Consider the following 23,948-nt stretch of genomic DNA (forward strand, 5'->3'; position numbering starts at 1 on the left):
TGGATGGTGAATGGTGCCGCACTGGGGCTAGCAAGGTGTTCAAATCATGTCTGTGGGTGGTGATTGGTGCCGCACTGGGGCTAGCAAGGTGTTCAAATCATGTCTGTGGGTGGTGAATGGTGCCGCACTGGGGCTAGCAAGGTGTTCAAATCATGTCCGTGGATGGTGATTGGTGCCGCACTGGGGCTAGCAAGGTGTTCAAATCATGTCCGTGGGTGGTGATTGTGGGGCTATGGGGCTAGCAAGGTGTTCAAATCATGTCCGTGGGTAGTGAATGGTGCCGCACTGGGGCTCATTGTTTTTATTTAATCCTACAAAGCAAATCCTCCCGTCTGCAACCAGAAGGCACATAGCTTATATATTATGTAAATGATAGTACTAGCCCACCGCCCCGGAACACTGGAGTTTACAGAGGGTTCAGCAGGCTTGCAAGATCACAACTTTAGAATTGTCCCAGCATTTATTAACACGTAAACATGCGTGTGTATTGTTCCATTTGTCTGCGTCTAATATAATATTCCAGGCATGTCTGTTAATCCCCACTGAGAAGTAATATTTATTAATTGGAATCTTTGTCAATACCTTTATTGATACTACCGTGCTACAACTTCTAGTTCAAATAAATAGTAACACAATTACCACTTCATTTGTAAAATATACCCCCCTGTTTTCTTGTCTGTTCAAATAATTGCATATTGTGATGAAAAAATGTATGCATTATTGAGATGTGTTAATAATTCAAACCTTCTCAGCAATATTGTCTTGTATTGATGTCAAAGGTTTCTGGGCTAACCTTGTTGGTTAATTTGGTTCAGACTACAAATGTTGATGGCGTTTGCAATGGTGAATGTATACAATAAATAAAATGTTGCTGTTGTGATACCAAAATTGTATTTAATGTATAAGACGACAAGAATACAGTAAAACTATCGAATAATTTAGTTAAAAGTAGAATTGTAGAGTTCTTAACTTCATATATCAGGTACTGTGTAATAATATTCCCCCAACGCCAAAGCATTCCAAAAACTAGTATTTAATGATGCGACCATGTGGCTGCAGAAATCCTGCTGTCTCCCACTCCTAAGTGAATTATTGGCATTCTAGTAGATAATCAAGTGACATTTTCATCACCAATAGATAACAAATAAAGTTAATTTACCACATGCTCTCTCTCTATATTTCTCGAATTGTTGAGCGGCAAATGGTTTGGCATATGTTTGACCACAGCACACTATTCTTTCAAGTGCACGGGTATTGACACCTTGAGATAATAGCAAACACGTATTGTATTTCCTTACGTGTGACTCCAGTTCGAGGCAACTGATGGCACAGCTCTCTCTCTCTATATATATATAAATATATCATTCTCATTCCTAACAATGCCCATAACTCTGGTTCAGACTTACTTCAATGTTCGTGACCCTGGTTCAGACTTACTTCAATGTTCATGACTCTGGTTCCGACTAACTTCAATGTTCATGACCCTGGTTCAGACTTACTTCAATGTTCATGACTCTGGTTCCGACTTACTTCAATGTTCATGACTCTGGTTTAGAGTTACTTCAATGTTCATGACTCTGGTTCAGACTTACTTCAATGTTCATGACTCTAGTTCAGATTAACTTCCAATGCCCATTACTCTTGTTCAGACTTACTCCCAATGTTCATGACTCTGGTTCAGACCAACTACCAATGTCCATGACCCTGGTTCAGACTTATTACCAATGTCCATGACTCTTGTTCAGAATAAGTACCAATGTTCATAACTCTGGTTCAGAATTACTACCAATATCCACAACTCTGGTTCAATTTTACTTCCAATGTCCATAACTCCGGTTCAGACATACTACCAATGTCTATGACTCTGGTTCAGACTTACTAAAAATATCCATAACTCTAGTTTAGAATAACTACCAGTGTCCATAACTCTGGTTCAGACTTACTACCAATCTCCATAACTCTGGTTCAGACTTACTACCAATGTACATAACTCTTGTTCAGAATTACTACCAATCCCCATAACTCTTGTTCAGAATTACTACCAATCTCCATAACACTGGTTCAGACTTATTACCAATGTACATAACTACAAATGTCCATACCTCTGGTTCAGATTTACTAAGCAATATCCATGACTCTGGTTCAGACCTACTAAAAATGTTCATGACTCTTGTTCAGACTTATTACCAATGTCCATAACGCTGGTTCAGACTTACTACAAATGTCCATGACTCTTGTTCAGACCTACTACCAATGTCCATACCTTTTGGTTCAGACTTACTACCAATGCCCATGACTCTGGTTCAGACCTTCTACTAATGTCCATGACTCTGGTTCACACTTACTATCAATGTCCATAACTCTGGTTCAGAGTTACTACCAATGCCCATTACACTGGTTCAGGTTAACTTCAAATCTCCTTAACTCTGGTTCAGACTTACTACCAATGTCCATAACTCTGGTTCGGACTTACTACCAATGTCATAACTACAAATGTCCAAAACTCTAGTTCAGACTTACTACCAATGTCCATTACTGTTGTTCAGACTTACTCCCAATGTTCATGACTCTTGTTCAGACTTACTACCAATGTTCATGACTCTGGTTCAGACTTACTACCAATGTCCATAACTCTGGTTCAGACTAACTACCAATGTCCATAACTCTGGTTCAGATTTACTACCAATGTCCATAACTCTGGTTCAGACTTACTACCAATGTCCATAACTCTGGTTCAGACTTACTACCAATGTCCAAAACTACAAATGCCCATTACTCTTGTTTAGACTTACTACCAATGTCCATGACTCTTGTTCAGTCTTACTACCAATGTTCATGACTCTGGTTCAGACTTACTAGCAATGTCCATAACTCTGGTTAAGACTTACTACCAATGTCCATAACTCTTGTTCAGACTTACTACCAATGTCCATAACTCTGGTTCAGACTTACTACCAATGTCCATAACACTGGTTCAGACTTACTACCAACGTTCATAACTCTGGTTCAGACTTACTACCAATGACCATGACTCTGGTTCAGACTCACAACCAAAGTCCAAAACTCCGGATCAGACTTACTACCAATGTACATAACTCTAATTCAGATTTACTACCAATGTCAATAACTCTGGTTCAGACTTACTACCAATGTCATTGACTCTGGTTAAGACTTACTACCAATGTCCATAACTCTTGTTCAGACTTACTACCAATGTCCATAACTCTGGTTCAGACTTACTACCAATGTCCATAACACTGGTTCAGACTTACTACCAACGTTCATAACTCTGGTTCAGACTTACTACCAATGACCATGACTCTGGTTCAGACTCACAACCAAAGTCCAAAACTCCGGATCAGACTTACTACCAATGTACATAACTCTAATTCAGATTTACTACCAATGTCAATAACTCTGGTTCAGACTTACTACCAATGTCATTGACTCTGGTTCAGCTTTATAATCGATGCACATGACTCTGGTTTAGACTTACAACCAATGGCCATAACTCTGGTTCAGACTTATAACCAATGTCCAAAACTCTGGTTCAGACTTACTGCCAATGTCCATAACTCTGGTTCAGACTCACTACCAATGTCCATAACACTGGTTCAGACTTATTACCAATCTTCATAACTCTGATTCAGACTTACTACCAATGACCATGACTCTGGTTCAGACTCACTACCAATGTCCAAAACTCTGGATCAGACTTACTACCAAAGTTCATAACTCTGATTCAGACTTACTACCAATGTCAATAACTCTGGTTCAGACTTACTACCAATGTCCATAACTCTGGTCCAGACTTACTATCAATGTCCATAACACTAGTTCAGACTTACTACCAATGTTCATAACTTAGGTTCATACTTACTACCAATGACCATGACTCTGATTCAGACTCACTACCAATGTCCAAAATTCTGGATCAGACTTACTACCACTGTTCATAAATCTGATTCAGACCTACTACCAATGTCAATAACTCTGGTTCAGACATACTACCAATGTCAATGACTCTGGTTCAGACTTACTCCCAAAGTCAATGACTCTTGTTCAGACTTACTTCCAATTTCCATGACTCTGGTTCAAACTTAATACCAATGTCCATAACTCTGGTTCAGACTTACTAGCAATGTCCATAACTCTTGATCAGACTTATTTCCACTGTTCATAACTCTGATTCAGACCTACTACCAATGTCAATAACTCTGGTTCAGATTTACTACCAATGTCAATGACTCTGGTTCAGACTTACTACCAATGTCCATGACTCTTGTTCAGACTTACTACCAATTTCCATGACTCTGGTTCACACTTACTACCAATGTCCATAACTCTGGTTCAGACTTACTACCAATGTCCATTACTCTTGTTCAGACATTCTACCCATGTCCAAAACTCTGGTCCAGACATAAAACCAATGTCAATAACTCTGGTTCAGACTTACAACCAATGTCTATGACTCTTGTTCAGACTTACTACCAATGTCCATGACTCTGGTTCAGACTTACTACAAATGTCAATAACTCTGGTTCAGACGTACTACCAATGTTCATGACTCTTGTTAAGACTTACTACTAATGTCCATAACTCTGGTTCAGACTTACAACCAATGTCCATGACTCTTGTTCAGATTTACTACCAATGTCCATTACTCTGGTTCAGACTTACTACCAATTTCCATGACTCTGGTTCACACTAAATACCAATGTCCATAATCTTGTTCAGACTTACTACCAATGTCCATTACTCTGGTTCAGACTAACGACCAATGTCCATAACTCTTGTTCAGACTTTCTACCCATGTCCAAAACTCTGGTTCAGACATAATACCAATGTCAATAACTCTGGCTCAGATTTACAACCAATGTCCATGACTCTTGTTCAGACTTACTACCAATGTCCATGACTCTGGTTCAGACCTACTACCAATGTCAATAACTCTGGTTCAGACCTACTACCAATGTTCATGACTCTTGTTAAGACTTACTACCAATGTCCATAACTCTGGTTCAGACTTACAACCAATGTCCATGACTCTTGTTCAGATTTACTACCAATGTCCATTACTCTGGTTCAGACTTACTACCAATTTCCATGACTCTGGTTCACACTAAATACCAATGTCCATAATCTTGTTCAGACTTACTACCAATGTCCATTACTCTGGTTCAGACTAACTACCAATGTCCATAACTCTTGATCAGACTTACTACCACTGTTCATAACTCTGATTCAGACCTACTACAAATGTCAATAACTCTGGTTCAGACTTACTACCATTGTTAATGACTCTGGTTCAGACTTACTCCCAATGTTCATGACTCTTGTTCAGACTTACTACCAATATCCATGACTCTGGTTCACACTTACTACCAATGTCCATAACTCTGGTTCAGATTTACATCAATGTCCATTACTCTGGTTCAGGCTAACTACTAATGTCCATAACTCTTGATCAGACTTACTACCACTGTTCATATCTCTGATTCAGACCTACTACCAATGTCAATAACTCTGGTTCAGACTTACTACCATTGTCAATGACTCTAGTTCAGACTTACTCCCAATGTCCATGATTCTTGTTCAGACTTACTACCAATTTCCATGACTCTGGTTCACACTTACTACCAATGTCCATAACTCTGGTTCAGACTTACTACCAATGTCCATTACTCTGATTCAGACTAACTACCAATGTCCATTACTCTTGTTCAGACTTACTACCAATGTCCAAAACTCTGGTTCAGACCTAATACCAATGTCAATAACTCTGGTTCAGACTAACAACCAATGTCCATGAATCTTGATCAGACTTACTACCACTGTTCATAACTCTGATTCAGACCTACTACCAATGTCAATAACTCTGGTTCAGACTTACTACCAATGTCAATGACTCTGGTTAAGACTTACTACCAATGTCCATGACTCTTTTACAGACTTACTACCAATGTCCATGACTCTGGTTCACACTTACTACCAATGTCCATAACTTTGGTTCAGAATTACTACCAATGTCCATTACTCTGGTTCAGACTAACTACCAATGTCCATAACTCTTGTTCAGACTTACTACCAATGCCCATAACTCTTGTTCAGACTTACTACCAATGTCCATAACTCTGGTTCAGACCTACTACCAATGCCAATAACTCTGGTCTGGTTCAGACTTACAATCAATGTCCATGACTCTGGTTCAGACCTACTAAAAATGTCAATAACTCTGATTCAGACCTACTACCAATGTTCATGACTCTGATTCAGACCTACTACCAATGTTCATGACTCTTGTTAAGACTAACTACCAATGTCCATAACTCTGGTTCAGACTTACAACCAATGTCCATGACTCATGTTCAGACTTACAACCAATGTCCATGGCTCTTGTTCAGACTTACTACCAATGCCCATAACTCTTGTTCAGACTTACTACCAATGTCCATAACTCTGGTTCAGACCTACTACCAATGCCAATAACTCTGGTTCAGACTTACAATCAATGTCCATGACTCTGGTTCAGACCTACTACCAATGTCAATAACTCTGATTCAGACCTACTACCAAGGTTCATGACTCTTGTTAAGACTAACTACCAATGTCCATAACTCTGGTTCAGACTTACAACCAATGTCCATGACTCATGTTCAGACTTACAACCAATGTCCATGGCTCTTGTTCAGACTTACTACCAATGTCCATGACTCTGGTTCAGACTTACTACCAATGTCAATAACTCTGGTTCAGACTTACTACCAATGTCAATAACTCTGGTTCAGACTTACAACCAATGTCCATGACTCTTGTCCAGACTTAATACCATTGTCAATAACTCTGGTTCAGATCTACTACCAATGCCAAAAACTCTGGTTCAGACTTACAACCAATGTCCATGCCTCTGGTTCAGACCTACTACCAATGTCAATAACTCTGGTTCAGACCTACTACCAATGTTCATGACTCTTGTTAAGACTTACTACCAATGTCCATAACTCTGGTTCAGACTTACAACCAATGTCCATGACTCTTGTCCAGACTTACTACCAATGTCCATAACTCTGGTTCAGACCTACTACCAATGTCAATAACTCTGGTTAAGACCAATGTTCATGACTCTGGTTCACACTTACTATCAATTTCCAATACTCTTGTTCAGACTAACTACAAATCTCCTTAACTCTGGTTTAGACTTACTACCAATGTACATAACTACAAATGTCCAGAACTCTTGTTCAGACTTACAACCAATGTCCATGACTCTTGTCCAGACTTACTACCAATGTCCATAACTCTGGTTCAGACCTACTACCAATGTCAATAACTCTGGTTCAGACCAATGTTCATGACTCTGGTTCACACTTACTATCAATTTCCAATACTCTTGTTCAGACTAACTACAAATCTCCTTAACTCTGGTTTAGACTTACTACCAATGTACATAACTACAAATGTCCATAACTCTTGTTCAGACTTACTACCAATGTCCATAACTCTGGTTCAGACTTACTACCAATGTCCATAACACTGGTTCAGACGTACAATCAATGTCCATAACTCTGGTTCATAATTACAACCAATCTTCATAACTCTGGTTCAGACTTACTTCCAATGTCCATAACTACAAATGTCCATACCTCTTGTTCAGACTTACTACCAATGTCCATAACTCTGGTTCAGACTTACTACCAATATCCATGACTCTGGTTCAGACTTACTACCAATGTCCATAACTCTGGTTCAGACTTACTACCAATGTCCATAACTCTTGTTCAGACTTACTACCAATGTCCATGACTCTTGTTCAGACTTGCTAACAATGTCCATGACTCTTGTTAAGACTTACTACCAATGTCCATAACTCTGGTTCAGACTTACTACCAATGTTCACAACTCTGGTTCAGACTTATTACCATTGACCATGACTCTGGTTCAGACTCACTACCAATGTCCAAAACTCTGGATCAGACTTACTACCAATGTCCATACCTTTGATTCAGACTTACTACCAATCTCCATAACTCTGGTTCAGACTTACTACCAATGTTCATAACACTGGTTCAGACTTACTTCCAATGTTCATGAATCACTACCAATGTCCAAAACTCTGGATCAGACTTACTATCAGTGTTCATAACTCTGATTCAGACTTACTACCAATGCCAATAACTCTGGTCAGACTTACTACCAATGTCAATGACTCTGGTTCAGACTTACTACCGATGCCCATGACCCTGGTTCAGACTTACAACCAATGGTCATAACTCTGGTTCAGACTTATAACCAATGGTCATAACTCTGGTTCATACTTACAACCATTTGCCATAACTCTGGTTCAAACTTACAACTAATGACCATAAATCTGGTTCAGACTTACAACCAATGCCCATGACTCTGATTCAGACTTACTACCAATGCCCATGACTCTGGTTCAGACTTACTACCAATGTCCATGAATCTGCTTCAGACCTACAACCAATGGTCATAACTGTGGTTCAGACTTACAACCAATATTCATAACTCTGGTTCAGAATAACTACAATATCCATAACTCTGGTTCAGAATAACTACCAATATCAATAATTCTGGTTCAGAATAACTACCAATATTAATAATTTTGGTTCAGAATAACTACCAATGTCCGTGACTCTGGTTCAGACTTACTAATAATGTCCATAACTCTGGTGCAGACTAACTACCAATGTCCATAACTCTGGTTCAGACTAACTACCAATGTTCATAACTCTGGTTCAGACTTACTACCAATGTCCATAACTCTGGTTCAGACGTTCTTCCAATGTCCATAACTCTGGTTCAGACTTACTACAAATGTCCATAACTCTGGTTCAAACTTACTCCCAATGTCCATTACTCTGGTTCAAACTTACTGCAAATGTCCATAACTCTGGTTCAGACTTACTACCAATGTCCATAACACTGGTTCAGACTTACTACAAATCCGCATAACTCTGGTTCAGACTTGCTACCAATCTCCATGACTCTGGTTCAGACTTACTACCAATATCCATAACTCTGGTTCAGACTTACTACCAATGTCTATAACTCTTATTCAGACTTACTACCAATCTCCATAACTCTTGTTCAGATTTACTACCAATGTCCATGACTCTGGTTCAGACTTACTACCAATGACCATAACACTGGTTCAGACTTACTACCAATGTCCATAACTCTGGTTCAGACTTACAACCAATGGCCATAACTCTGATTTAAACTGCTAGTTATGACAATTATTCGACTAAAAAATAATTCGAACATGTGACAAGAATGCCCCCCCCCCCCCCCTCATGTATTCGACAGTATTCATTTTCATAAAGGAATTTGTGATAAATTTGATCATATAAACCATGTGATTTGTAAATGTTTTTTGAGCTCTATTAAAAGGTAACATTTTATGAATACTCTGTTATTACGATTAAATATAAGTCTTATGTCATTCTGTCAGTACTAGTTAACGGTTATGTTTGTTTTTTTAAAAGTCTGAAAGCAGGTCACAGCCCGTCTTTGCTTAATCGTTTAGAAAACCAAAACTAAATACTAACTTTATTAGTGTTCAGTGCAAAATGCCACGACAATGCCTTAATATTCACCAGTGCGATTCTGTTAAATGTTAATCTATCCGATAAACTGATTGGCTGAGCCATGACCCGGAACACTCTGAAGTCGGACAGTGCATTTGTTACATGAACGGGTTTACCTTTCAGCCAGTACGGTAGTTGATCCTACTAATGATTACTTTTTCTTCAATATAGAAAAGTACACTGCAACTGACAGTTGTTGCTATAATGTTTCAAATGTCAATATAACATGGCAGTCAGTAGATAAGGAAATATTAAAGCACTATTGGTATATAGTGTCGGTAGCACCTGTTTCTACAGACAATAAGCATATTTCAATATAAATACAAATGCCAACTACATGTATCAGTCCAAATGTCCTAGCTTATTGAAAATGTACTTTTGATTTGATAATTCTGTTCATTTTCTTAACAGCGGCGCTGAGTATGGGTAATTCTGGTTATGCCATTTTAAGGGACTAGGCACCAGATGATACAACTGCACGAAAAAAGAAGAAAATTGTCAAAAACTTACATAACATTGATATCATTGTTTAAAACGCATTTGAGTTTAATTACTGGTGTTTCACATCGTTTACGACACATATATCTTTCGAAGTTTTTGCTTTTTTTCCGATTCGAAAATATACTGGGTTTATTCCAGTAAATCCCATTATTTTAAGATAGCGTCGGTATGTGTATCTATACACGTGACTTTCACATGCTAAATGTACAAACTTTAAACTAGGAAACTATCATGCATTATTTTAAAATAGACGAACCTGCTGAGACGGCGACACAATATCATTTTGATTATGTAAAAGTATGTATTATCGGCCCCATACCAGCTCATTTTGACAATTCTAGTCTTGTTTTGAGGAAAAACTGCATTTACCGATTTAAGAACTATTTGGTGTCTAGTCCCTTTAAAAGGCAGGTCATAGAAAACATACGAGGACTTGCTCACTATGTAATATTTAGTGTTTATTTTTGGAGTTTTCTACACGATAAAGTTGGCAGACAGGTCGTAGCTCGGCGCCGGATAACCGTTAAGAAGACCAATGCTCACATGTTTGGTGTTCAGCGAGAAATGCCTACCAAATGCCTCTACACTATCTTGTGCGCATGCTCGAGCTTCTAAACACGCACTTTAGAATCTTCGCATGACAAACGGAAAAACACGTAGAACTTGACACACACACAAAAACATTGTATCAATTCGAAGCACATGTAAAGTTAACGGAAGCAGTTCATTTCAAGATAAGGGAATCATCCAGTGATTGAGGCAACACTACACGATAATAATTGAATTAAGTTGAATGGTCATTAAAATATCTAACGAGCTAAGAGGATTGATTAAGAGTCTGAAAATGTAAACGTTTTGAAAATCTATTATATATGAAAGAAATCATGATACTGATAATAGTAGAGCACTAAACCATAAGTTGTTTTGAGAAGAACAAGAAAGGAAAGAGATATGATGGCGGACAATGATAACTGATAAGCCCTTACCCTTAAGTCCAGTGTATTCCACAACTGTAATGAATTGATATCCAGTATAATAGCAAAAATCAGCTAAATCATGTATATTATATTAAATTAAAAAATGATTGGGCTTAACTCCACAAATTGCTGGGTATAATTGACCGGTGAAACATGTTAAGTCAATATTCAAATTGCTTCATTGAACTGAAAAATAGAGTTTATTATTAAAACACAACCCAGAGCTACTTCAAGTCCAACGACCGTCTACAGCGAGAATGTTCGATGTGACATTGAATAAAAAAGTAGATGAAAGCTTTTCGCTGCCACTCAGCTATCATGGATAAACGTCAAAGAATGTTCTCAAAAATAGTAAGATAATAAGATGTCCATAGCAAGAAACCTTTATGAACGAAGATACAGTATTGAGTAAAGTTCTGTTTTTAATATTTTAATATTTACAATTTAGAGAATGTTTGATTTCGACTTTACCAAAATTCAACGATCATAGTTATATTTAAATTAGTAATTGTTTAAACTCACAAACGCTTAAACCAGAAGTAGACCGATAATTAAAGATGCACCCTTACTCCCAAATAAGATTAACAACGATAAATAAATGTCGCAAACAGTGTTGCTTATGAAGGATACCGAGTTTAATTTGAAACAAAGGTGCAGCAAACACAGTATTTCTACCCTATGAGACGATCACTGTAAACCTTTTAGCACTCACCAATCATTTAATATTTTTGCTTTTTCAGCTAAAAAATACTCGACTACATTCTTGTTATCAGTAATTAATGCACCAGTTAATTGTAACCACGCCCCCCAGGTCCGGGGAATAACGTGGACTTTGACTTTCGGTCCAGCCAACCCCGGGTAAAATCCCGTCCTGCGGGGACTAACTGCTAGTAAAATCCCCGTCAAATGACTCCGCACCACAGGGACCCTAGGTAAGGCCCATTCCCCGCTATTTTTGTCACGAGGACAAAACCACCGCATTCACCCGGCACTGCGGGGCCACATGGAAGGTAAAAACACGGCCCATTTCCCCGGCTATCCCCGGTATACCCCCGGACCTGGGGGAAGGGCGTGGTTACAATTGACTGGTGCATAATATTTTCAATAAATGCATTATTTAGTATGTAGCTTTTGGTTTATCAAAATATATTTTTGTTATACATGTGTATGTATTGATTTTTAATAAGATGTCACTTTAACATATTTATACGGCCCCTCTGATTTCAAACTAAGAAAAACCTTGAACGGGACACAATCCAATTGGCAGCAAATCTACCAAAAAACAAGTTCATTACAATTAGCTTTCTAATTAATATATTTATCCGTAACACTAAATGCATCGGCTTGTTTTGACAGCATGAAAGTAAACACACTCACAATAATGCTGCTCGTTAGCTGGAAATATTTATTTTAATTAGATATTTAATTGATATTATTACATTGCATTTTATTTCTCTTTGAGTCAATAACATTTGATTGATTCTCGAATTCTAGTCCACGTTTGAGTATTGACTTTAAAAAAAGAGGTTTATTATCAACAATGTCGTAAATGTTTGCTATAGACGAACAAAGAAACCGCCTTGTCATAGTCGTAGCATATCAAAAAAAGTAAAACATTTGTCCCAAGTTCATGTCAACTTGACACACTTGACATACACGTGCAGACACTGTCTATATGGTGTAGCTTTATATGGGCCAATCGTACCTGTTCTTGTCATACACGTGCAGACACTGTCTATAGGGTGTAGGTTTATATTGGCCAATCGTACCTGTACTTGTCACACAAGTGCAGACACTGTCTATAGGGTGTAGGTTTATATTGGCCAATCGTACCTGTACTTGTCACACAAGTGCAGACACTGTCTATAGGGTGTATGTTTATATTGGCCAATCGTACCTGTACTTGTCACACAAGTGCAGACACTGTCTATAGGGTGTATGTTTATATTGGCCAATCGTACCTGTACTTGTCACACAAGTGCAGACACTGTCTATAGGGTGTAGGTTTATATGGGCCAATCGTACCTGTACTTGTCACACAAGTGCAGACACTGTCTATAGGGTTTAGGTTTATATGGGCCAATCGTACCTGTACTTGTCACACAAGTGCAGACACTGTCTATAGGGTGTAGGTTTATATGGGCCAATCGTACCTGTACTTGTCACACAAGTGCAGACACTGTCTATAGGGTGTATGTTTATATGGGCCAATCGTACCTGTACTTGTCACACAAGTGCAGACACTGTCTATAGGGTGTAGGTTTATATTGGCCAATCGCATCTGTTCTTTATTAAAATGAAATGGAACCTACAGGGACAAGCCAAGTAGCCCGATATTCATTGATGGCTTGAGAGGTTTATCAGACAATTATCAGAAAGAACCATGTCCCAATTTCTAGAAACAATATAAGCCCCTTATAACAGGATTAAGCTAAGCTTTCTATTTCTATTGTGCATTATTTATGCAATATTGGCATCCTTAAGGTTATTTGTACTTCATATTTAATTATCTTTATGATAATCACAATTAACTAGTTTCCTTTAGTAAAATCAAGATAAAAAAATCGCCGAATGGGCAATGGGCCCGAGTGCGAGTATAAAAAAGCTTATGAACTATATGTACTATATAATTATCAATGTATAATCACCATTATAACACAAGTAGTATTGGTGACTACATGTTTTGTTGTTGTTTGTTTTAGAAATAATGATTGAAAATCTTTGTTTTAGATTAATCCAACAACAACAACATCAACAACAACAACTTTTAATGCATTCAGACATTAATGCCTATAGCATACAAACAGTTTACGAGCAAACAGGTAAAATTTAGCGAGAAGCATAAAAATAAAATGTGAACAAAAAGATAAATAATTGCTAGTCAGTAGTAGTGAACTATTTTGCAATTAAAGGTAAATCTAGAATGCTTATATAAAACAATTTGTTATTAAAGCTGCACTTTCACAGATTGAACGTTTTGACAACTTTTTTTATTTTTTGTCTTGGAACGAGCCAATTTTTGCGAAAATCCATGGAAACCAGTCATAAAAGACAGCTGACAAAACATAGATCGCAGATTTTTATAATTGATGTGTTTATGCATTTTTCTTAAACAGTTAATACGGCGTTAGCCATAAAACATTAATTTTAGAACGGAAATATGAAAATTTACGATCTGATTTTTTGTCAGCAATCTTAAATCATTGGTTTGCAGATATTTACGCAAAATATTGCTTTCCATGACAAAAATAAAAAAAGTTGTGAAATTGGTATATCTGTGAGAGTGCAGCTTTAACAATTTGATAGAACAAAAATTAAATCCAGTTCTTACCTATTTCGTATTTCCGCTGAAACACAAATCCATAATCGGAAAACAAAATAGATATGTTCCATATACGCAGTTCTTATAATATTAAAACTTTCAACTGTGACATTTCTCACCAGACACGCAGCAAGCTATATCAAGGGTAAATGCGCAAAGATGTTTATCTACTAGATATATACTCACTAATTGTACTGCTTCTTTTCCGTTTATATTAAGTCTGTACCATATTTATTCTTGTTGTGTCATCTGGCTGAGTTTTGGAACCTAACAAAAGAGCGTTTTCAAAAATAGAAACATGGCACCTGACGATCAATCTTAAAGAGATTGAATTAAGGATAAAACATAATTGTACATTTATCTTTCTTAATATTTATAGATACATTTTTTCTGCCTGTTTGGAAGATTTTAAAATTGGAATCTGACACTAGACGTTGACATAATTTTTGTCTGGCCTTATGCAAACAGACGGCTTTGGCGATTACAGAACCATCAAGTGTATTTACAATTAGACATGATCGCAAAGATGATATGTTTGTATATATTTGCAGCTGGACGCAAACATGTAAACTTCTTATATCAAACCTTACTCGTGTGTTAGTATTTGCGTAGTTATTCCCCTTCTTTACACCATTAACTTAAGGGCCACTTCGATGCACACTGACAATCATTTTAAAACCATTGTAAATATTTGCACCAGTTCTTGTCAGACCATCTATCAGTTATCCGGTCAATATGTAAACTATCACACTTTCATATGATTTCAGTGTATTCAAGTTTTTATAGGGACACAATAGGTTGGTGCAAACATTTATTATTTTTTAAATTGTAATGCATTATTATGGTTGACTTGTTTAACTTTAATGATCAAAACAAACAAGCATATGAATTGTGTAAAGGTAAGAAACACATCAGCCTTTATAAATGTTTGATATTTAGATGAGGTCTACGAGGCCACAAATTCCCGAGTTAAATATCGACAAAATATCGCTTTTATTTTTTATCTGTATAGTTTATAGCTTTTTGTTTTGTTTTGATCATAACAGAGAAATGATTGAAATATAATATGCATTGAATAAAAAAGTGACTCAATCCACATTGTGTCCCTTTAAAGTGTTTCCCTAATGGTTAAATAGTTTAAGTATGTTTTACCAAACTACAATGTTTAATGCGCCGCAGTCGCATAGCTATATAGCTTGTAAAATTTTAACAAACGGCTGTCACTGCTGATTTACCAAATGAATGTACGGCAGATATGAAATCCACTACCTTTCCATTGGACAAAATATAATTGCGATCAATAAGTAATGTTTAACGGTTGTTAGTGTGAACTTAAAACACTAAACGGTTTGATGCGACTGAACCATTTAGTTTGTGCTAGTACATACCAACACTTTTTAACATTTAAGTGGTCTATATTATATTTTGTAAGCTACCCGCTTACTGTTTATTTTTACCGCTTCACCTGATTAAAGCTGCACTCTCACAGATTTACCATTTTTACAACTTTTTTTTTGTCTTGGAAAGAGCAAATTTTTGCGAAAATGTCAGCAATCAATGATAAAAGATTGCTGACAAAAGATCAGATCGCAGATTTTCATATTTCTGTTCGAAAATTAATGTTTTATGGCTTAAACCGTTACTAACGGTTTAAGAAAAATGCATGAAACGTCATTTTTTGTTCTTAAATATAAAATTTTGCGATCTAATTCTTTGTCAACAGTCTTATATAACTGGTGTCCATAAGTTTTCGCAAAAATTGGCTCGTTCAAAGACACAAAATAAAAAAGTTGTCAAAACGTTCAATCTGTGAGAGTGCAGCTTTAAAACAAATAATGGCTGACTTCTGTTTTACGGAAATAAATGTTATGACCAAATTGAAGTAGACTGCCTTCTGATTAGACAAAATATAATGTTGACCAATTATTAAAGTTTGGTTGTCAACAATATAGTTCACCAATATGAATCATTTGAGCGCATAGGTAAACTAACGAGATGTGCAAATGAAGCATTTCTCACTACAGTCCAGAGAAATACGCGGTATTTGTGTCATTCTGTAAATAATTAATGATTCTGAGACAGTTTTCTCAATAAATAGTTTTTGTTGATTATTTCTGGATGAAAATAAATCTTTGAACTTAAATATTAATTAATGATTCCGCTTTTAGTGGTTCGTAAATAGTGCTTGTCATATATGTAGACAATATATTAGCCAATCTACTATACCTTAAATTTAAAAACTCGGTTGCCTTACGTGCATTTTCTCGTACCCAATTAATTGCAAGAGAAAGAATAGAAAGCCTAGATTTAGAAATGTCTAAAGATATGTCTGTATTATTTACTATTTACTCCCGGTGTGACGTCAAATACGGACGCATTTATTGTTGAATACATGAGGTATTTGTAGATTCTTGTGATCTTTCTATAATTTGTTACACTTGGTCGGCCGTCATATGTAACATTTTCATTCAATGGAAGTTATATATTAGGCATAATTGAACGTGGTCTGTAATCTGATTGATAAACTCCCAGGTACTCCATCATTTATATTGCATGTTACGGTTCGCCTCAGAGCGGTGGTCACCAATAGATGTCCACCCTATGCAAGCAGCTTTGGGAATATCCTGAACGTGTCCCTACAAGCGAGTTAAAGCTCCGAGTGAAGAGTGTTTTCATTCACCGTTCCAAGGGCCCCAATATTTATCAATAGACTGCTTGTGTGTTTTTTAATTATATAAAGTTTATTTTTTCTGTCTTCCGTTCGTGTGTGCCTCAAACTCCAAATGTAAATACATTGTTGATTAATGTTGGACAGGTGTAAGATTATGGCCATGTAAACTAGTTTACCCCCCCCACCCCCACCCCCCCCCCAAAAAAAAAAGATTATGCTAAAATCACCGAAACACACAATGCCACAAAACAACATACGTTTAACGAGACACACACCGCCACAAAACAACAGACGTTTACCGAGACACACAACGCCAACGCCACAAAACAACAGACGTTTACCGAGACACACAACGCCACAAAACAACAGACGCTCACCGAGACACACAACGCCAGAAAACAACAGACGCTCACCGACATACACAACGCCACAAAACAACAGACGCTCACCGAGACACACAACGCCACAAAACAACAGACGCTTACCGAGATACACAACGCCAGAAAACAACAGACGCGCACCGAGACACACAACGCCAGAAAACAACAGCCGCTCACCGAGATACACACAGCCAGAAAACAACAGAAGCTCACCGAGATACACAATGCAACAAAACAACAGACGCTTACCGAGACACACAACGCCAGAAAACAACACGCTTACCGAGACACACAACGCCACAAAACAACAGACGCTTACCGAGACACACAACGCCAGAAAACAACAGCCGCTCACCGAGATACACACAGCCAGAAAACAACAGAAGCTCACCGAGATACACAATGCAACAAAACAACAGACGTTTACCGAGACACACAACGCCGCAAAACAACAGACGCTCACCGAGACACACAACGCCACAAAACAACAGACGCTTACCGAGATACACAACGCCAGAAAACAACAGACGCGCACCGAGACACACAACGCCAGAAAACAACAGCCGCTCACCGAGATACACACAGCCAGAAAACAACAGAAGCTCACCGAGATACACAATGCAACAAAACAACAGACGCTTACCGAGACACACAACGCCAGAAAACAACACGCTTACCGAGACACACAACGCCACAAAACAACAGACGCTTACCGAGACACACAGCGCCAGAAAACAACAGCCGCTCACCGAGATACACACAGCCAGAAAACAACAGAAGCTCACCGAGATACACAATGCAACAAAACAACAGACGTTTACCGAGACACACAACGCCACAAAACAACAGACGCTCACCGAGACACACAACGCCAGAAAACAACAGACGCTCACCGACATACACAACGCCACAAAACAACAGACGCTCACCGAGACACACAACGCCACAAAACAACAGACGCTTACCGAGATACACAACGCCAGAAAACAACAGACGCGCACCGAGACACACAACGCCAGAAAACAACAGCCGCTCACCGAGATACACACAGCCAGAAAACAACAGAAGCTCACCGAGATACACAATGCAACAAAACAACAGACGCTTACCGAGACACACAACGCCAGAAAACAACACGCTTACCGAGACACACAACGCCACAAAACAACAGACGCTTACCGAGACACACAACGCCAGAAAACAACAGACCCTCGCCGAGATACACACTGCCAGAAAACAACAGACGCTCACCGAGATACACACCGCCAGAAAACAACAGACGCTCACCGAGATACACACCGCCAAAAAACAACATACGTTTACCGAGACACACACCGCCAGAAAACAACAGACGTTTACCGAGATACACACCGCCAGAAAACAACGGACGCTCACCGAGACACAAAACGCCAGAAAACAACAGACACTCACCGAGACACACAACGCCAGAAAACAACATACGCTCACCGAGATACACACCGCCAGAAAAAAACAAACGCTCACCGAGATACACACTGCCACAAAACAACAGACGTTTACCGAGACACACACCGCCAGAAAACAACAGACGCTTACCGAGACACACACCGCCAGAAAACAACAGACGTTTACCGAGACACACACCGCCAGAAAACAACATACGTTTACCGAGACACACAACGCCACAAAACAACAGACGTTTACCGGGACACACACCGCCAGAAAACAACCGACGCACACCGAGACACACACCGCCAGAAAACAACATACGTTTACCGAGACACACAACGCCACAAAACAACAGACGTTTACCGGGACACACACCGCCAGAAAACAACCGACGCACACCGAGACACACAACGCCAGAAAACAACAGACGCACACCGAGACACACACCGCCACAAATCAACAGACGTTTACCGAGACACACACCGCCAGAAAACAACACACGCATACCGAGACACACACCGGCAGAAAACAACATACGCTTACCGAGACACACAGCGCCAGAAAACAACAGACGCACACCGAGACACACACCGCCAGAATACAACATACGCTTACCGAGACACACAACGCCACAAAACAACAGACGTTTACCGAGACACACAACGCCACCAAACAACTGACGTTTACCGAGAAACACAACGCCACAAAACAACAGACGTTTACCGAGACACACAACGCCGCAAAACAACAGACGTTTACCGAGACACACAACGCCACAAAACAACAGACGCACACCGAGACACACAATGCCACCAAACAATAGACGCTCACCGAGACACACAACGCCACAAAACAACAGACGCTCACCGAGACACACAACGCCACAAAACAGCAGACGCTCACCGAGACACACAACGCCACAAAACAACAGACGCTCACCGAGACACACAACGCCACAAAACAACATACGCTTACCGAGACACACAGTGACACAAAACAACATACGCTTACCGAGACACACAGTGACACAAAACAACAGACGCTTACAGAGACACAGAGTGCCACAAAACAACAGACGCTGACCGAGACACACAGTGGTAAAGGGTAACGTGTTTTAGCCAAAAGGACATGCGTTTGATTTCCAGCACGGGAACTCGCATTGTCTCACAAAAAAGAGTGGCTCTCTGAATTAGTATACACTAAATAAACTCAAATCAAAACAAACACTTACATGGAGATCTGTTAGAGAGGGTTTTTTCTTCTTGAAGAAATAATAAAATGGCACATAATTGAGACATCCATCCGCTTAATGTTAATATGATAACTAAAACTTTCGAAAACTTACATTTCAACACTCTTAAAATCCAAGTGTGGTAATAGCTGATGATTTCTTAACCGTATAAAAGTATTACGCGACTATTGTCAGCTTTTCAGTTTAACTATCAAAAACGAATATTGCTTATGAATAAAACATGATAGAGTGAGGTATTCACCTATAACAAAAAATGGAAATACATTCATTCGGTATTTACTTACAACTTCCACCGACAATACATCTTAAACATAAGTATTACATCTACAAGTGAGTTATTGAAAAATGGTTTTGAATACAACCCCCGTAATCTCCAAAAACAACCTTGTGTTAATTTCATAGAGTAACAGTGCTTAAAAATATTGCGTTGATTTTGTCCATTGATTCGATTACACTCTTAGTCTTAGTTCTCAAACTGACGTAGGTTAAAGTTGGTTAAAGATTAGTTCTCTAAATAGACGCACGCGAAAAAGACGAACATGAAAGATTAGTCTTTTAAATGGACGCACGCGAAAAAGACATTCGTTAATGATTAGTTCTCTAAAGGGACGCACGCGAAAAAGACATTCGTTAATGATTAGTTCTCTATAAAATGGACGCACGCGAAAAAGACGTACATGAAAGATTAGTTTTTTAAATGGACGCACGCGAAAAAGACATTCGTTAATGATTAATTCTCTAAATGGACGCACGCGAAAAAGACATTCGTTAATGATTAGTTCTCTATAAAATGGACGCACGCGAAAAAGACGTACATGAAAGATTAGTTTTTTAAATGGACGCACGCGAAAAAGACATTCGTTAATGATTAATTCTCTAAATGGACGCACGCGAAAAAGACATTCGTTAATGATTAGTTCTCTATAAAATGGACGCACGCGAAAAAGACCTACATGAAAGATTAGTTTTTTAAATGGACGCACGCGAAAAAGACGTACATGAAAGATAAGGTTTTTTTTCTAAATGGACGCACGCGAAAAAGACGTACGTTAAAGATTAGTTCTCTTAATGGACGCACGCGAAAAAGACGTACGTGAAAGATTAGTTCTCTTAATGGACGCACGCGAAAAAGACGTACGTGAAAGATTAGTTCTCTTAATGGACGCACGCGAAAAAGACGTACGTGAAAGATTAGTTCTCTTAATGGACGCACGCGAAAAAGACGTAAGTGAAAGATTAGTTCCCGCGAAATTAACGCATGCGAAAAAGACGTAAGTTGAATATTAGTTCTCTTAATGGACGCATGCGAAAAAGACGTACGTTAAAAATTAGTTCTCCCAAATCGACGCATGCGAAAAAGACATACGTTAAAGATTAGTTCCTGCGAAATGGACGTTTGCAAAGATCTCTGAGTTGACTTTTGTTTAAGATTATTTCTTGATATAGATGTATGCTAATGGATAATTATGAAAACGGATCTGTGTTAAAATAATTTCTTGAAGAAGATGCATATTAAAGATAAATTCCCGAAATGGACGTATGTTAAAATACGTCCTCGAAACAGACGTGTGTTACAAATCAGTTCCAAAATAGACGTATGTTAAAGCCAAGTTCTCGAAATGAACGTATGTTAAAGATATGTTCACAAATTAGACGTATGTTAAAGATTAGTTCACGGAATGTACGTATGCTAAAATTTAGTCCTCGAAATAAGCGTATGTGACATATTAGTTCACGGACAAGACGTAATTTTAAAGATGAGTCCGAAAATAGACGAATTTTAAAGATACGTTCACGAGATGGACGTATGTTAATGATACGTTCACGAGATGGACGTATTTTAATGGTACGTTCACGAAATTGACGTATGATAATGATACGTTCACGAAATTGACGTATGATAATGATACGTTTATGAAATGGACGTATGTTAATGATACGTTCACGAGATGGACGTTTGTTAATGATACGTTCACGAGATGGACGTATGTTAATGGTACGTTCACGAAATGGACGTATGTTAAAGATACGTTCACAAAATGGACGTATGTTAACGATACTTCACAAAATGGTCGTATGTTAAAGATACGTTCACAAAATGGACGTATGTTAATGATACGTTCACGAGATGGACGTATGTTAAAGATACGTTCACGAAATGGACGTATGTTAAAGATACGTTCACAAAATGGACGTATGTTAACGATACTTCACAAAATGGTCGTATGTTAAAGATACGTTCACAAAATGGACGTATGTTAAAGACATGTTCACGAAATGGACGTATGTTAAAGATACGTTCACAAAATGGTCGTATGTTAAAGATACGTTCACAAAATGGACGTATGTGAAAGATACGTTCACAAAATGGACGTTTGTTAACGATACTTCACAAAATGGTCGAATGTTAAAGATACGTTCACAAAATGGACGTATGTTAAAGACATGCTCACGAAATGGACGTATGTTAAAGATACGTTCACAAAATGGTCGTATGTTAAAGATACGTTCACTAAAAGGACGTATGTTAGAAATCAGTTCTCAAAAATAATATTGTAAAGATTAGTAGTAATAAGACACATGTTTAAGACAAGAACAGAAATAGATATGTTTAAAAATAGTACTCAAAAAGACACATCGTAATGATAAGAACTCCAAATAAGTATGTTTAAGATTAAAACTAAAAACACATGCTAAAGATTAGAAGTCACAATACACATTGTTCATGTTGAAGAATTGTACTTACGATATTCAAATGTTAGAGACACCAGTCTACGGCATGTTAAAACAGAAAATAAATGTATCACAATTTTCAACTATCCTTATTTTTTTATAAATCATGAGCCAATACAGAAATGATGTTGTTTGATTGGTTCGGTTGAACCAGTATTTTATTTCAGACAGTAATACATCAGGCATGAGCATTAAAACTGATAAGTAAAATAGTATATGGTGAAAGCCATTATTATGAAGAACAATGCATTTTTCAGAATTCAGAAGTTACCAGACTATTTTTTCTGGGTCTTTCTTCTGTTTGATTGGTTGAATCCTGGACCAATACGAGACCAATAATAAATCCTGGACCAATACGAGACCATTAATGAATCCTGGACCAATACGAGACCAATTATGAATCCTGGACCAATGCGAGACCAATAATGAATCCTGGACCAATGCGAGACCAATAATGAATCCTGGACCAATACGAGACCAATAATGAATCCTGGACCAATACGAGACCAATAATGAATCCTTGACCAATACGATACCAATAATGAATCCTGGACCAATACGAGACTAATAATGAATCCTGGACCAATACGAGACCAATAATGAATCCTTGACCAATACGATACCAATAATGAATCCTGGACCAATACGAGACTAATAATGAATCCTGGACCAATACGAGACCAATAATGAATCCTTGACCAATACGAGGCCAATAATGAATCCTTGACCAATACGAGGCCAATAATGAATCCTGGACCTATACGAGACCAATAATGAATCCTTGACCAATACGTGACCAATAATAAATCCTGGACCAATACGAGGCCAATTAACCCCCATAGTACAAAACCTTCACGTGCACAGACTGGATTGAATAATAGAATTATCATTACCGAGATTATATATATTTTGTATATTCTAATTTGCTATCATGATGCCTTTGTTACTTAGCTGAGGACTTTAATATTGGCTGAAAGCGGAATAACATTATATTATTTTTACATAATGACGTCACGCGTATCAAGTCGTTAAATGCAAGAATTAACTATTGGTAAAGTGTGGTAATTATTATGCAA

At 38.0% G+C, this 23,948-nt stretch overlaps 2 protein-coding genes across 6 annotated transcripts in view; one reads left to right on the plus strand and one right to left on the minus strand.

Moving 5' to 3' along the window:
• LOC128220443 (acetylcholinesterase-like) overlaps positions 1 to 20,293 on the minus strand; it is a 66,072-nt gene extending 45,779 nt beyond the window's left edge. For 4 of the 5 annotated variants that reach the window (XM_052928837.1, XM_052928836.1, XM_052928835.1 and 1 more), the window contains exon 1: positions 14,418 to 14,537. The gene's annotated coding sequence lies outside the window, so the exon portion shown is untranslated. Of the gene's footprint in view, positions 1 to 14,417; positions 14,538 to 14,594; positions 14,676 to 20,232 lie in introns of those variants that run through there. The other variant, XM_052928834.1, reaches the window with a different exon arrangement.
• LOC128220151 (uro-adherence factor A-like) overlaps positions 1 to 23,948 on the plus strand; it is a 28,525-nt gene that overhangs the window by 1,488 nt on the left and 3,089 nt on the right. The window contains exons 2-3 of the mRNA XM_052928429.1: positions 17,797 to 18,274; positions 18,667 to 19,479. Coding sequence (XP_052784389.1) covers positions 17,797 to 18,274; positions 18,667 to 19,479 — 1,291 coding nt within the window. The remainder of the gene's footprint in view (positions 1 to 17,796; positions 18,275 to 18,666; positions 19,480 to 23,948) is intronic.

Source organism: Mya arenaria, chromosome 15, assembly GCF_026914265.1.
Source record: "Mya arenaria isolate MELC-2E11 chromosome 15, ASM2691426v1".
NCBI classification, from domain to species: Eukaryota; Metazoa; Mollusca; class Bivalvia; order Myida; family Myidae; genus Mya; species Mya arenaria.